Here is a 16,161-nt window from a genome sequence, read left to right as displayed (position 1 = left end):
TTGTTATGATGAAAACAGGTGGCGCAGTGAATAGAGTACCAGGCCTAAAATCAGGAAGACCTGAGTTGAAATTCAGCCTCAAACACTTACTAGCTGTATGACCCTGGCTGGGCAAGTCACTTAATCCTGTTTACCTCAGTCTCCTCATCTGTAAAATGAGCCAGAGCAGAAATTGGCAAACCACTCCAGTATTTCTATCAAGAAAACCCTGAAGGGGGTCACAGAGTCAGACACTACTGAAAAATGCAACAAATTATATAGATGTGAGTTATTATTATTCTGAACAACTCTAACTTAGAGAATGTTATTTTTCCTTACATGAAACCTAAGTTGGCCTCTACAATTTCTACCTGCTTAGAGAATTTTAGATCTGTGTTCAAATCCAGCCTTGGACACTCACTAGCTGTTGTGACCCTGGCTGGGCAAGGACAAGTTTTCCCCTACAATTTCTACCTGTCCTCTGAGGCCAAAAGGAGCAAATCTAATCTCACTTCCACAAGCCATCTTGTACAATCTTCTCATTTTTATAGAGGAAGAAATTTTCTCTACCTCTACGTTCTGTATCTGTTCTGCCAGTGAGTACAGATGTCCCGAAGTCCAGAAGCCAGGATTGAGAGGTCAAAAGGCCTAAATGACTCACCAGTTGGATAATCAGCTCCTTCAAAATGGAAAGTTGGCCCAAAGAAATTGTTCTTCCTTATTGTATAACCTCAAGTTTAGGACAAATGAGGATTGGCTGAAGGAACCAGGGTTAAGCCCAGAGTAAAGGTTAATGGAGCAGCTAAGTGATGCAGTGGATAGAGCTCTGGGCCTAGAGTCAGGAAGATCTGAGGTCAAATATGACCTCAGACACTTAGAAGCTGTGCGTGAACCTTTGGAGTCCCTTAAGCTCTGTTTGCTCTGTTTCCTCAACTGTAAAATAGGGATAATAACAGCATCTACCTCCTAGAATTGCTGTAAGAATCAAATGAGATGACATTTGCATAAAAAATGAAAGGGCTTTTAGCATAATACTTGGTGCTTACTAGGCACCATATAAATGCTTATTCCCTTCCCAGGGTTGTTGTGAGGAGCAAATAAGATAACTTATTGGAAACCTGCTATACAAATGATAGGTAATATTATTATCTAAATATTATTATTATTATTATAGTTGTGTTCAGATATTTGAAGGGCCGTCATAGAATCACAGGAAAATCTCTCCATCTGGAAAGAAACTGAGAGGTCCTTAGTCCAATTTTCAAGTCCTTAGTACATTAGCCATTTTGCAGATAAGGAAAGTCAAGTGACTTGCCCAAGGTCATATTGGTAATAATTTGGATTTGACCATGCCCTCCCTCTCCCCAATTCTGCCTCCAAAGCCAATGGTCTTTCCATAAGACTGTAGCTGCCAGAAGGAACAAACCAGTTCCATGCTAGAATTATGGACAATGAGTAGGAATTGCAAAAAAGGGCAAACTTAGGCTTGATGTCAAAAAGACCTGCTAATTCACATGCTTCAGGAGATAGTGAGCTCCTCCTATTAGAAGTTTTCAAGCAAAGGCAGGATGGCTGCTTACTAATAACTGACATAATGCTTTGAAAGGGGCTTGACAAACTATCAGGGGCATCACAAGCCAGTCAGGCTAGTACTACAGTTATTGTTATTCCCATTTTACAGATGAAGAAACTGAGGCTCAGAGAAGTAAACCAGTTTGCCTCTGGCCATCCAGCTAATAAGTATCAGAAGCATTTGTTAGAGCATGCCATTCTAGCACTGTCCACTGAGTCACACTGCCATTCACATCACTTGGCAGGTATACTGCAGAGGGTATACTTTTTCAGGTATGGGCTAGAGGGTTGCTGAAGACCCTTCCATCCAGGAAACTCTTTGATTCAGTAATCTACAATTTTTTTTTTATATCCTTTAGAAAAAAAAAGCTCATGAGGGTTAAAGTATGTGTGTAAAATTTTCTAATAGGGAGATAGAGTACTAATTTTGAGGGTCAAAAGATCTGGTGCAAGTCTGGGCTCTAATCTCTACCCCTCAGCCATATGACCTTGGTTCAGTAATTTAACTATCAGAGCTCTCATTCCCCTGTCTAAAATGGGGATATAATGACTTGCACTATCTATCTCTGGGTATCATAGTGAAGAAAACTATTTTTATAAAGACAGCTATGTGTGAGCATTAAAGCTTAAGTAATGGTACTGGCTAGAGATTGGGCCTTTGAGACAGGAAGATCTGAGTACTGCCTCTGACACAAACTGACCGTGGTGACCATGGGTGGGTCAAGTGACCTGTGTCAGTGTCCCAGGCAATTAATTCTCTAAGACTGTAAGTTACATATATCAACTTCCACTGATGAAAATCGTTTCCATACTGGGAACTTCCCTCACAGATGAAATCACAGCTCCAGATCAAAAGCCAAATCAAAAGAAGCAAACAAACAAAAAATAAATAGTGAGCTACTAACATTGTCAAAGCACAATACAGCTAGTTTTGGTGACACCTTTCTACATGCATTAGCAACCACATAATAAATGTTTGGTTCATCCTTTAAATTTCTGCTCACTATAATTTGGATTAGAAGTTAAGGCAACTCAGAGTTGCCTTAACAGAGCTTTATTTCATTATGTTCTGGAGATGCCTGGTTAAGCTGGCAATGATTTCTGTCTGTAGGACTAAAGTATTCTTCCAAAATACTTTAATAATTGTTTTCATCTTAAACTATTAAAAAAAACTATGCAGATGATTCCCAGATCTATATATCTAGCCTTAGTCTCTCCTTAAACATCAGTATCAAATGATTAATACTGAATCATTAATTAATACAGATACCCACTGGACATTTCAAACTGGATATCCTGGAGACATGTTCAGCCCAAATATACAAAACAGAATTCAGCGTCTTTCTCCTAAAACCAGGCCCTCTTCCAAACTCCTCTACTTCTTTTAAAAGTACCATCATTCTTTCAGTAACCCAGGCTCATAATCTTGGTGTTACAATGGCCTGCTGACTCTCCCTCACCCCAGAAATCATATTAATTGCCAGCTCTAGCCCTTTATACCTCTATAACATCACACACATTCAACCTCTTCTCTCTACCTACACAGCTACACCTTCATCACCTCAAGATCAATGGTGTCAAGCTCAACTAGGAACAGAGTCACTAATCATACATAAGGATCCTTTTTTGCTGTATAATGACTTGATTTTCAAATCGATGTTATCTGATTTTATTATATTTCTATTCATTTTGATAAATATTTCCCAATTACATTTTAATCTGGTTCTACTACACTAGGGAGTGCTATGGGCCTCACGCAGCCCCAGGCATTTTGTTTGACAACACCGATCTACATTATTGCACAACCAATTGGGCTTCCTGCCTCATGTCTCTCCCTTCTCCAGTACATCCTTCACACAGTTGCCAAACTGATTTTCCTTAAGCTTAGATCTGGCCATGTGACTCCTCTACTCAATAAATAAACTCCAGCAGCTGCCTTTTGCCTCTAGGATAAAATATAAAAGCTCCTATAACAACCTGGGCCCCAAACCTAGCTTTCCAGGTTCACTTAATATCATTCTCCCTTCTATATTGGTGCAATATAACCAAACATGCCTTCTCTCCATTCCTCCCACCTCCCTTCTCCATGCCCTTGCACTGCTCACAGCCCCCATACTGGGAATGCATTCCCTCTGCTTCATGGAATTTCTCTTCCTTCAAGGCTCACATCAAGCATGACCTTCTACACAAAGCTTTTCCTGATCCTCCAAATGGCAATGTTCTCCCTCCCTATCTTGTATTTAACTACCTATTTGTCCCTTTTATGTTTATTCTGTATAGTCTTATATATTTACTTGACCCACTGGAATTTAGGCTCCCTGAGTGGTGTAGTGGATAGAGTCAAGAAAACCTTAGTTCAAATTAGGCCTTCAACAATTTGCCTCAGTTTCCTCATTCCTAAAATGAGGATGGTAATAGCACCTACCTCCCAGGGTTGTTGTAAGGATCAAACAAGATCATAATTACACAGTGCCTGGCATATAGACATACATGTGTGTATACACACATATACATATTTATACATACACATATATACACTGTATATATATTAGATATATGCCACACCCACACTACATATATATAGTATATATACATATATACATATGTGTGCATGCATATGCATGTATGTATGTATATACACACATATAAATAAATGTTAGCTATTATCATTATTATTGCTGTTATTATCTTCAGTACCTAGTACAATTCCTGAGACATAGTAAGCACTTAATAAATGCTTGCTGATAAACTGAAAATTGTTTTCAATACAAATATGTCAGTTAAACACTCTGACTTTTCAATGAGGGATTGCTGGTTTGGGTTAGCTAGGCCTATGCTGTCGCAGCCACTCACATCAGCCCACTGGTAAAGACCAGATCATACCATTTAAGAGATTTTTGGTCAGTTGCTAAGCACTCAGAATGATTTAGGTACTGAAGTGTCAGAATTTGAATGTCCAACTTAGGTAGAATTTGTAGAATCAGATTAAAGTGGGATATAAAGGGAAAGTTCCTAAAATGGAGAGAGACCCAAGTCTCCAAAGTGGAATGGACTGCCTTGGGAGGTGATGGGTTGCTCCTCATTGGAGGTCTTCAAGCAAAGGCTGAATGACCAACTTGTTCCATATGTTGTTGTCCTGGTTTAGGTTGGACTCTGGTTGCTGAGGTACCTTTCAACAATGGGGGGAGGGAGTTGAGGTGCGGAAGAGAATGCCTTAATTCTGTGATGCTGCATTGCAGAGGTATTCTTTCATATTCAGACACGTTTGTGCTCTAGATGTTCTCTGGGGTTCGGCCATCTGAGATCCTTCTATCTGCAAAAACCCTCACTGTGCCCCTTAGGCCCCAGTGCCCAACCTAAGTGAACAAAACCCACTTGTGATTTCAAAAGAAGTCCAAAATCTTATTTTCCTGGTCTCTGCATATGAAGTTCTGGTCTGAGTCAATAAATCCAAGACTGGCTGAGCCAGCGGGTCAGGGCATGCCTTCCGAATTTGCCTTGAAAGTATTTTCAATCAAGTCCGGCCCAGACTTTAAAGTAAAAAGAAGAAAAAAAAACTTTTTTTTTCGAGCAACCCCTATCTCCCTTACTTGACTGGTATCTTAAATCTTTAATGACTGAGTACACATAAACTTGCCAGCTTAGCTGGCATGGCTGGTCTGAAGATGCAAGAGGTGACAACCCTACCTAAAGCACGTGATAAAAAAAGGCTAAGCAGGAACTGGATAAGCCCAACACAGTTTCATCATAATTCCAGGAGCAAAATGCAAGTCAAGGCCGGCTCTCCCTGACTTGAGGATTGCTGGGCACTTCAAACCCTACAGGCCGGTTCTCCCTCCCTCTCACTTGCTCACCCTCCTGCTGTCCCTCAGTCACTGTCATGGGGCAGAAGGACCTTGGGAAGCAAGTCAAAGGGGAAAATATGAGCAAACCAGGGTGGAGAGAGGGTGGGGAGGGCTGGGAAGAGGATTGCAACTCAGGCCTGTGTCTCTCCAGTGGTACTCGAGAGACAGGAGAAAGAGGTCTAAGGAGAGAGAGGGAGAGGGAGAGAGAGAGAGAGAGAGGAGATGTATGTATGTGTATATATACATGATGGTACACACATGTACATATGCTTGCATATATGTGTATATACATGCATTTATGCATATAGACACATATTGGTATACGTGTATATAATATACACACATTCATAGCTAATGCTGGAATTTGTTTTGCTTGATTATGCACGTCTGTTGCAAGGGTTTTTTTTTTCCCCCTCCCAATAGGGGAGAAGGGGTGGGGAAACAACACAGATTTTTGTTACTTGAAACATAAATCCGAATGTTTAATTTTTAAAAGAGAGAGCTCTAGGGCCCCAGAGAGCAAGAACTCCGAGGAAATTTGACTGAAGCAAACCTAAGAAACGAAATCATTTGAGACTTATTTGCTCAAGTTAGAGATAGGAGGAAACTTAGTCTCTCTTGCCTCCACAAAGTTCTGCGCCAACTCTGCGAAGTTCCCCATGCAGCAACAGCCCAGTGCCCGGGATTAGCCTCAGACGCAGGGCCGCCCAAGCCCGTGCTTGGCCCCCGAGGTCCAAAGGGAGCCTGGGCCCCAACCCCGGCCCCCGGGGCGGCGCGGGCCCTCCGGGCCGCACTCACCCGCGATGTCCCAGAGCTGCAGGCGCACCACGGTCTCCGGGTCCCACTGGAGCACTTTCAAGGCGAAGTCCACCCCGATGGTGGCCCGGTAGTGGGAGGAAAAATTCTGGTGCACATAGCGCTTGATGATGCTGGTCTTGCCCACGCCCAGGTCACCGATCACCAGCAGCTTGTAGAGATGCTCCCTCGGCTGGCTCTGCATCCTGCCTCTGCGCCTGGGCCCGCGCCGCGCGCGCTGATCGCATGCCCCGCGCACCGGGCGCTGGAGGGGCGCAGCCTGGGGACGGGCCCCGGCGTGCGTGGGAGTGTGTGTGTATGTGTGTGTGTGTGTGTGTGTGTGTGTGTGCGCGCGCGCGCGCGCGCGTGTGTGTGCGAGTGAGGGTGAGTAAGTGAGTCTGTGTGTGCCCGAGAGAAGCCCGGGGAGGAAGGGAAGAGAAGCAGGGAGGAGAGAGGAGGCGGGGCAGGCGGGGCTCCGCTCCCCCGGACCGCCCTGCCCCCTCAGGGGCTTAATGCCCTTTAAAACGCATAACCAAGGAGGTGAGGAAGGGAGTGCATCAGGGGGATGGGACCCTGGAGCCTGGCACCAGCGGAGCCTATGGAGGGGGTGATGGGCACTAGAGGGGCTTCTTAACCGCGAAGGGACAAGGCATGGAAACTCCAGACGCCTTCCTCTTTTATTAATCTTTGTATCTCCCCACCTCTCCCGGACTCCGCCAAAGACCTCCTCTGATGCCCCGCTGTGGCCGGGAGGTGACCTTGTGTAGGGAGAGAGCAACCTTCTCCCCAGGCTGAGCTGAATTAAATTGCAAGCCCTGGATGATGTGTCTCCAATACTATTCTGTCAAATTTCTGGGCGTGTTGTTCCCTTGGTGGAGTACCAGGGCTTCACTGCCGCTGACAAGCTGCTAATCAAAGTCTCTTTCTTCTCAAGAGACAGGTAGACAGTGTGACTCACTTTGGATTTTGAAAATTAAATACTAAAGTTCCCGTAGGACAGAATTTCTAATCCTTGATCCAAACTGTGTTACAGTAAGCAAATAACTTCAAATTTTTCTATGCCTCACTATAAAATGTAGGTGATACTGCTTATGTGTCAGAAGGTATCACTAATTAAAATAATCAGGAATTCTTTTATAAATTCTTTCCAACTCTTTGTGACCCCATTTGGGGTTTTCTTGGCAAAGATACTGGAGCAGTTTGCCAGTTTCTTCTCCACCTCATTTTACAGATGAGGAAACTGAAGTAAACAGGGTTTAAGTGACTTGTCCAGGGTCACACAGCTAGTGTCTGAAGCCAGATTTGAATTCAGGATGTTGAGCCTTTCTGAATCCATGCCTGGCACTCTATCCTCTTCACCACCAGTAAATGCAAACAATGAACTAATCCTGCCTTTCTTTCTTAGGACTGCTCCTTATTGGGTCAGTAATTCACTTTTCTATCTACAAGGTTACTCATTTGTATTTACCTTTGCCAAAGTGAGACACCTAAGCCCTATATTCCTTAGCCCTAGTAACTTCTTGGTTATTAGTAAGAAATGTCAGGAGACAGGTGTGAAATAGTGGATAGAGGGCTAATCATAGAGAGAGGAACAACTGATTTTAAATCTCACCACTGATATATGTTAGCTCAGGGGTGGGGAACCTGTGTCCTGGAGGCCATAGATGGCCTTCTAGGTCCTCAAGTGCAGCCCTTTGACTGATTGAGGGCCACACTTGAAGACCTAGAGGGCCATGTGTGGCCTCCTGGCAGCTGGTTCCCCACCCCTGTGTTAGCTGTATAATTGAGGGCAAGTCTCTTAACCTCTCAGTGCCCCAGACAATTTTCTAAAACTAAGTTATGTACTTCAGTTGTTGATATACATCTATGGATGCAGTTTCCTTAATGAGAGTTGCCCACACCAGTGAAATTGCTGCTCTAAGGGGAAAAAAAAGTTTAAATGACAACCAGATAATAATAATAACAAGTATGATGATGATAGCAATAATAGATATTTGTATAGTTCTTTAGGGTTTACAAAGCACTTCATTACGTTTTTAATATGGTGGAGGGCAGGGTCAAGAGCAAAGGTATGAACTGTTTTGTGTAAGGAGATGAGGCCAATCCTGCTTAAATTAGCACCATTATTATTGGGGTCGTTAAAAATCACTAAACTGAAAAACTGCTCTTTCTAAAAACTATTACATAGTTTTCAGATGTGATATACCACAGGCACATAAAAATACCCCAGATTACTATTTTAATAGACAGTCATGGCAGTTTAAAATGATGTTAACCTATCTTTGCTTCAAATAGTTATTATCCTTTTATCCAGTAATAGATCAGGCAAAGCTCTTTCCTACTTGTCTGGGATCTGTACTAACTTGCTTTGCAGATGATATCTGTCTTGGATGCAGGGCTCCAACAGAGACTATCAAACAGGAAATGACTTTTGTTTTATCTATGAAGAAGGAAGAAATGAGTTGTGGTTGCAAATTTGCAGATATTTTTAAGGATTTAGACTAGGTAAGCTCTTCTACAGAAGGAGAAGGGAGAAGTATTTATTTCTGTTACCTGGACTCTGATTAGTATGATGGAACCTGAAGCAATGGGCAGAAGTTGCCCCAAAAAAGGGGGAGAGGGATATTTGGGTTTGATGTATGCAAATCTGTCTAACAATTGGAACTATCCAGAAGTGGAACTGGCTGTCTCAGAGACAGAAGACTACTTGTTAGATGATATTGTGGAGAGGATTCTTGTTCATGTGTGGATTGGCAGCTATATAAGACCTTTGTGTTTTCTTACATTTCTGAAGTTCAATGGAAAACAGAATATTCCCCAAATTTATCTTTAGCAACAGTTTTGATCTCCACGAAAAGATTTTTGTTGTTTTTGAGATAAATGATTATTTGTCCCTCATATTAATAATCAATTATTGAATTAGGACCAGGATTTTTTCAGTAGTCTGTAGGTTCATTCAGTTTCTGAAGGACATTGCTGATAATGAGAATGAATTAACTTTCTCCTCAATCAGGTCAGACTGCACCCAACCTTATAAGGAATTCAACCTAAGGGGAAGCCTATTGTGCTCTACCCAGGTATGAGTAGGGATAAATTCTTTGGTTAGATTGCCCAACTGCTGGGCAATTTAAAAGTAAATGACTTAATTGAAATTACATTCCCTCAGCCCTTCATTAGAATAGGTACACCTCTCCTTGTAATATTCATTCTTCTCCTTAATTGTTAACCAATCAGAGTTGATTGCCTTAGGAACCTTAGGAACACCCACTCTTCCAAGGTCATATAAATTGTGAGCCCACTGCCATGATTTGTCTTTGGCATTCGAGAATGTCACTGACCTATTTTATTAGTAATATGCTAATATTATTAATAAAATAATTAATTACCCAGAAATTATGTTTCTCAGACTTTTTAAATGTCACATTTTAAGTTAGTATGGTACACTGGGAAGATCTTTGGAGTCAGAGGATTTCATTTTGAATCCTGATTCTGTTATTTCGCTACGTGATCTTGGTAAGTCAATTAACCTCTTGGAACCTCAGTTTCATCTGTAAAATGAGAGGGTAGACCAGATGACCTCTAAGATACCCTCCGGCTCTAAATTTTATCATCTTTTTCAAGAGACATGTTGGTATAGTAGAAGGAATACCAGATCTAAAGATAGGGGTTCTCATCCTAACTTTATCTTCTGTGAGTTGTGTTGCACAGAGGAAACCATTTAACTTGCCCAAACCTCTCTTTGCTCATCTTTAAAAATGGGAATAATAATACTCAGCTCATTTCACTCCGTGATCCACAATATCTCCTCACCAGTCTTGCCCGCTTCTGTCCTGGTCTTGCCCTCCTGATTGACGAGTCCCTGGATGCCCATATCTTGAGGTGCCCCAGTCATACTTGCTTCATTCCCAGCTCAAGCCATTCTCTGGACTACAGCATTACCCGCAGGTGGGCACCGTTCCCTCCTCCCTATCTCCTCTTTATATTGTGTCTTCCTCTACTGGAATATAATCTCCTTTAGAATAAGGATCATCTTATTCTCTTGTATTCATACCCTTAACAATTAGCACATAAGTGCTTAAAATTCTCTGTTATCATATTTATCTATCACCTGTCTATTTATCTATCATCAATTATTTTATGAATAGCTAGATGGCACACTGGATAGAGTGCTGGGCCTGTAGTCAGGAAGACTCATCTTCCTAAATTCAAATCTCGCCTCAGACACTTACTAGCTGTGTAACCTTGAACAAGTTAACCCTGTTTGCTTCAGCTCCTCATCTATAAAATGAGCTAAAGGAGGAACTGGCATACTACTCCTGCATCTCTTTCAGGAAAACTCCAAATGTAGTCACAAAGAGTCAGACACAATTGAAAACAAAACAACATTATTTCATAGAGGTATTGTGGGAATCAAATGAGAGAATATTTTTGGTGAAAATCCTTTGTGACCATTAAGTATCTATAAATATAGATATTTTTATTATTATTACTATTACAGGTGTTGCTCATACTTTTGAAACATCAAATTTTAAGTTCCTTTTCCTTCCTCTGTCAGCCCACCAGATGGGAGTGGTAATTAGGAATGAAATGGTCCAAATTCAGATATCTAGGAGTTGAAAAGGGGGACAAAGGATAACACAGAAACTATATCATTGGCCCACCAAGAGCTAAGTTGATTCTAGTTCCATTTTGAAAAGACTAAGGAACCCAAGGAAACATTAAACAGAGATGGAAAGTAGTTAAGTCTGAAAGTTATATTTCTAACCTGTGTGGCATCACAGGCAAAGTATCAGGATAGGTAAATGTGTCATGTTTAGTAATTAGTGGGTGAGGTTTCACAGAATCACTGAATCTCAGAGTCAGAAGAAACTTTAAGAGATCATAGTATCTAGATATCAAGCTGAAAGAGACCTTAGAAATCATCTCTTCCAGCCACCTTATTTTACATACCCAAAAATTGAGGTCCAAAGAGGTTGGGTCACAGGGGTAATGAAGGCAAAATAGGTCAGTTAGTTCCATCCTGCAAATGTGGGCACTGGTAGCAAAAAAGGTTCCACTTTTTGCTTCTAGAGAAGGTGGCTGGTTAAGTTGAATAAGATCCCTGGGAAGATAGCTCAAGGCTGTTGACAATGCGTCCAATGTTCTTTTTACCATGCTGTCCTTAGAAAGATCTGTTGGAGGTTGATGCTAATGTTAAAACGAACATGGAGCATTTATTTTTAACTTTGCGAGCCTGTACTAAGCTAATACTAATCATACAGCTTGCTAGCAAAAGAAGGCACTTGTTTTTGTGTACTCGGACACCTCAGAAATATTGTACTGATGAAGAATGACCTTACAGAGGAGGTTTCAACCCTCACTAAGGCCTCAGTCAATTAAAAAAATAACAATATTTCTAAAGCGCCTAGTTTGTTTCGATAGTGTGCTAGTCTGCTGGAGAGATTATAAAAATCAAAACCTAAGGAAGTGGCTCATTGGATTGAGTGCTGGACTTGGAGTCAGGGAAGCCTTCAGTGCCTTGGGAACTTAACAGTGTTTGACCCTGGGCAAGTCAGTTTTCTCATCTGTAAAATGGAGATAATAATAAAACCTATCTCACAGAGTTGCTATTAGGATCAAATGAAACAACATATGTAGGGGCAGCTAGGTGGTGCAGTGGATAAAGCACCCGCCCTGGAGTCAGGAAAACCTGAGTTCAAATCCAGTCTCAGACTAGACACTTGATACTAACTGTGTGACTCTGGGCATGTCACTTACCCCCAATTGCCTCATTAAAAAAAAAAACTATATGTAAAACACTTTGCAGAACTTAAAATTTTATGTTTGCTATTGTTTCTGATTAGTCAAAACCCGAGCACCTAAGGAAGTGGGGGGGAGGGAACACAAGCATTTATTAAGCTCCTACTATGTGCTTTTGTGATAAGTTCTCTACAAATATCTCATTTGGTCCTCACAATAGCCCTACAAGGAGGTAGGTAGTTAATATCCCCATTTTACAGTTCAAGAACCTGAAGGAGACAGAAATTAAGCAATTTGCTATACAGCTAGTAAAAAGGCCAGATTTGAATTTGGGTCTTCCGGATTCCAGGCCAAGTAATAAATAATACCAAGAGGCACTTCAGCCTCTTAGAATCCCTAGCTTCATACAAGGTTGAGCTCATGTACCACCTCTTACAGGAAAGCTTTCCAGATCCCTGTAGTTCTTAGTCCTCGATCCTTCCTCAAAATTTCCTATGTATACTTAGCTGTTTATGTATTTTATGCTTCCCTCCCCCATGGAAATGCAGGTTCCCTGAGGACAAGACAGGGATTTTCTTTTTGTCTGTATCCCCAGAGACTAGCACAGTGCCTTGCACATGTAAAGGATGCTTTATAAAACTGATGGGATTGGAATGTTTGATTCCTGTCCATAGACAGCACATATAATAGATACAATAGGAATTCAGAGAAGGAAGAAGACAGTAGAGACTGGGTTATGGTGGGGGTGGGGTGAGGAATGGGAGGTAAAAGGAGAAAGCCTCCCAGAGGAGATGGGTCTTAAAAGATAAGTAGGGTGTCAGATAAGCATAAAAGAAGGGAAGAAGATGTGGAGGGAAGCCTTGGCAAGAGCAAAGGTAGGAATGAATGAATAAGCCTTGTCCTGAGAATAAAGTCATAGAACTGTTGAAGATGGAAGAGATATAAAAAGATTAGTCATTTAGTAGAATCCTCTAATCTTACAAATGAAGAAACTGAGACCTTGAGAAGCGAGGTGATTTATTGAGTCCGTAATGACGGTTAGTGGTAGAGCCCAGACTAGGATTGAAGTGTCCACGTCCAGCAATCATTCTTTCATAACAAACTACCAACCTGTTTTCAGGAGAAGATTTAAACGAGAGAAGTAGGAGACGAAAGTGGAAAAGTCATGTGGCCCTTGATACTAGACTGGGGAATTTAGTCTTTATCTTACTGAGAATGGAGAAATCTTTGGTGTTTTTGTGCAAAATGACATCTTGAAACCATTGTTAGGATGATTTATCAGGCAGCAGTACATAGGTTGGACCAAAAGTAGGAAAGATCAGAGGCAAGCAAAGCAAGTGGAGGCTGTTGCAATAGTCCAATTATAAGACGATAAGAATCTAAACTAGGGTAGTGTCAGTTTGAAAGGAAAAGAAGGGATGTGTGAGAGAAGTATTTGAAAGGAAGATTCAGCAGGTATTGTTTACTGGCTAGATACATGGGCAAAGGAGAATGAGGAGGCAAAGATCATACAATTAGTAAAGTTCCCTGGAAGTATCATAGTACTGGATTTGGGCTCAGAATATCGGGGTTCTGAACCTTACTAGCCTTGTGATCCAAGGTAAGTCCTTTCTCTCCTGGGGATTGTCAGGTTTTTTCATCTTCAAATGGTGATAATATTCACACTGATCTCACTGTGTTATAGCCAGAAAAATGCTTTGTAAGCTTGAGCGTTGTTTAAATGTGAATTACTATCTAGTCCAATTTCTCACCACATTTATTCAACAACTACTTATTAAATACCTACTGTCTACAAAAATACTGTCTTCAGCACTGAGAGAGATAACAAGTGGAGATAAGGCTGAGGCCTTGCATTCACAAAATTCACCTTGTAGTAAGAGAAGATATAAATACAGATAGATATTATAGCCAACATTACCTGACAGGTGCAATAGGGAGCCACAGGAAAAGCTTTCTTCGAGGTCCTAGGGGAAGAAAAGTCATTACCAAAGGGTTAGGATGAGGATCAGAGAGAGCTTCTTTGAGAAGGTGATATTTGAACTGGGTTTTAAAGGATAAGTAGGCAAAGAGGAATAGGGAGGATGTTTCAGGTGTAGGGAAAAGTGGTGAGCAAAGGTATATGGGTGCATGACATATTCAGGGAACAGAGAACAAACCAGCTTGACCAGACCATCAAGTGCATGGTGTTTAGTAACATGAGATAAGATTGGAGTGGCAGGATGACACTGGCATGTATTTGAAGACCAGACAAAGGTGAGAATATGAAGTCACTAAAGATTGCCAGGCAGAGGAGTGGCACAATGAAATTTATGATTAAGAAAGATTATTCTGTCAGCAATATGAGCGACACATTGGAGAGCGTCCAAGGTTTCAAGCTTGTTGGCCTGAGAGAGTAATGGCCAACTTTAAAAGGAAGTCAGGAGGGGAAGCCAGTTTGGTGGCACGAGAGGATGAGTTTGATTTTGGAGATGTCCAGGTTAAAGTGATAGTATTGACACTTTACACGTCTCTTCAGAGGTGAGAGTCTCTCTAGATTAGTACAATGAATGCTGTCTGACTGGTTCTGCGGTGTCACATTGTGCCACCCACATTGAGGACAGTGACTCCCTGCAGTGATCCCATTGATTGGAATCAGCAGGATCAAGATAAGGAATTTTCCCAGAAACAAAGACAGTGAAACCTAAACACCAGATACCAGAAATAGTGAGCACTCTAACTGTGTCCAGGCCTGGCAATGAGGCACTGCCATTTTGGGGGCCCTACAGAATGCAGAGGGAAGTCCTAGAGGCGTTAGGGAGCTAGAGATGAAGCCATGGTCACAAGGTCTGCAATTAGAGAATCCTAGCACCTCAAAGGGAACAAAGAACAAGTACAACTGCAACAGATCTGTACTTCCTCCTTCTCCTCCTCCTCCTCCTCCTTTTTTTATCTTAAATTTCATCAGCAAACGTTTTGTGGAAATTTGTTTTCTTACATCTTTTATAAGTACCTATATAACATCCCCATTTTTGCCTCTTGGTCCACAAAGCCTAAAATATTTACTAGGAAGACCTTTCAGAAACCGTTTGCTGGCCCCTTATATATACTGAAGAAAGTAGTGGTACAAATGTCGCTAATACAGATTAAACTTGAAACTGTGTCCTGTACACATTTTTTTTTTCTGGAGAGCTAGTTGTTAAACTTTGCCAGCATGCTGCTGCCCAGTTGTCTCAATTTATCTCAATTATCTCCCACAAAAAGCCTCAGAACAAAACTGTTTTCATATAAATGCCAAATATAGAAAGAGGCAGAGTGGTATAATGGATAAAGAGGTAGCTTCAGAGTCAGAAAGCTATGTGTTCAAATGCTGCCTCTGACACACTGGTTAACACATTGTCAAGAGGTTTAACCTCTCAGTGTCCCCAGGCAATTCTATAAAACTGTAAGATACAGAGAAATTGCTGTTCTGTCTTAGTAGAGGAAATTTCTGACAAAATTCTCTACACTGATGAAATCTCAGGGCAAGTAAAAGAAAACAAAAATATGATACACACTTCACAGTGCTTTTAAGACAAGCCTCAGGTCATGGTGATGCAGAAAAGCCAATAAACAGGGCTAGAATGTGGTCATTGAAGAAAACAAAGGATGTAAAAAACACTTGCAGGAAAAATAAAACAGACAAAAAATTCAACACTGCATAAGGCATCAGGAAGCCCCAGTCCAAGCCACGTACCCAAATGTGACCTTGACCTTAATGATCTCATTTGAAAAGAGGGGATAGCCCCTTACCTGCTTAAAGATGTGAAGCTACACCAGGTGATCCTTCTACTTCAGAGTTCTACTACAAGTAAAGATACACACACACACACACACACACACACACACGTGTGTGTGTGTGTGTGTGTGTGTGTGTGTGTGTGTGTGTGTGTGTGAATAGTTGCTACAGAGGTTGGGTCACTATGGGCCAGTCTGGGAAGGTATCAGGAAGTTTTGGAATGGGGAGGTATGCAGTTTGGGAAGGAATATCCCCAAAGGGAATGGGATTATGAAAGCATGGATATAGGAAGGTTAGCTTGAATAGAAAATTGAGTAGGAATCAGGGTGTAACAGAACATAAAGACACTAAATAGTGAGGAGAGATTTGTTGGAAAGCCTTGAATCTGATGATTAAAGATTTCCATTTGGTGGAAAAGCTCTATAGAGCAGTTATGGGATTCAGAGCAAGGGACTGACATGATTCAAATGTCACTTG

General features: G+C 41.5%; 1 protein-coding gene and 1 long non-coding RNA gene across 3 annotated transcripts in view; both read right to left on the bottom strand.

The window, feature by feature from the left end:
* RAB38 (RAB38, member RAS oncogene family) overlaps window positions 1-6,438 on the bottom strand; it is a 53,395-nt gene extending 46,957 nt beyond the window's left edge. The window contains exon 1 of one of the 2 annotated variants that reach the window (XM_027848299.1): window positions 6,195-6,438. In XM_027848299.1, the coding sequence (XP_027704100.1) occupies window positions 6,195-6,396 (202 nt within the window). In that variant the 5' untranslated portion in view covers window positions 6,397-6,438. The remainder of the gene's footprint in view (window positions 1-6,194) is intronic. The other variant, XM_027848298.1, reaches the window with a different exon arrangement.
* Window positions 6,439-10,925: 4,487 nt separating this feature from the next.
* On the bottom strand, window positions 10,926-14,015 carry LOC114032826. Its single transcript, XR_003567873.1, has 2 exons — window positions 13,849-14,015; window positions 10,926-11,362 (listed from the first exon to the last, which is right to left on the bottom strand). It is a non-coding gene; the product is annotated as an uncharacterized LOC114032826 (long non-coding RNA).
* Window positions 14,016-16,161: the final 2,146 nt, after the last annotated feature.

The sequence above is a fragment of the Vombatus ursinus genome, unplaced genomic scaffold, assembly GCF_900497805.2.
Source record: "Vombatus ursinus unplaced genomic scaffold, bare-nosed wombat genome assembly UNPS02005659.1, whole genome shotgun sequence".
Classification (NCBI taxonomy): domain Eukaryota; kingdom Metazoa; phylum Chordata; class Mammalia; order Diprotodontia; family Vombatidae; genus Vombatus; species Vombatus ursinus.
This window is presented reverse-complemented; position numbering and strand designations above follow the sequence as displayed.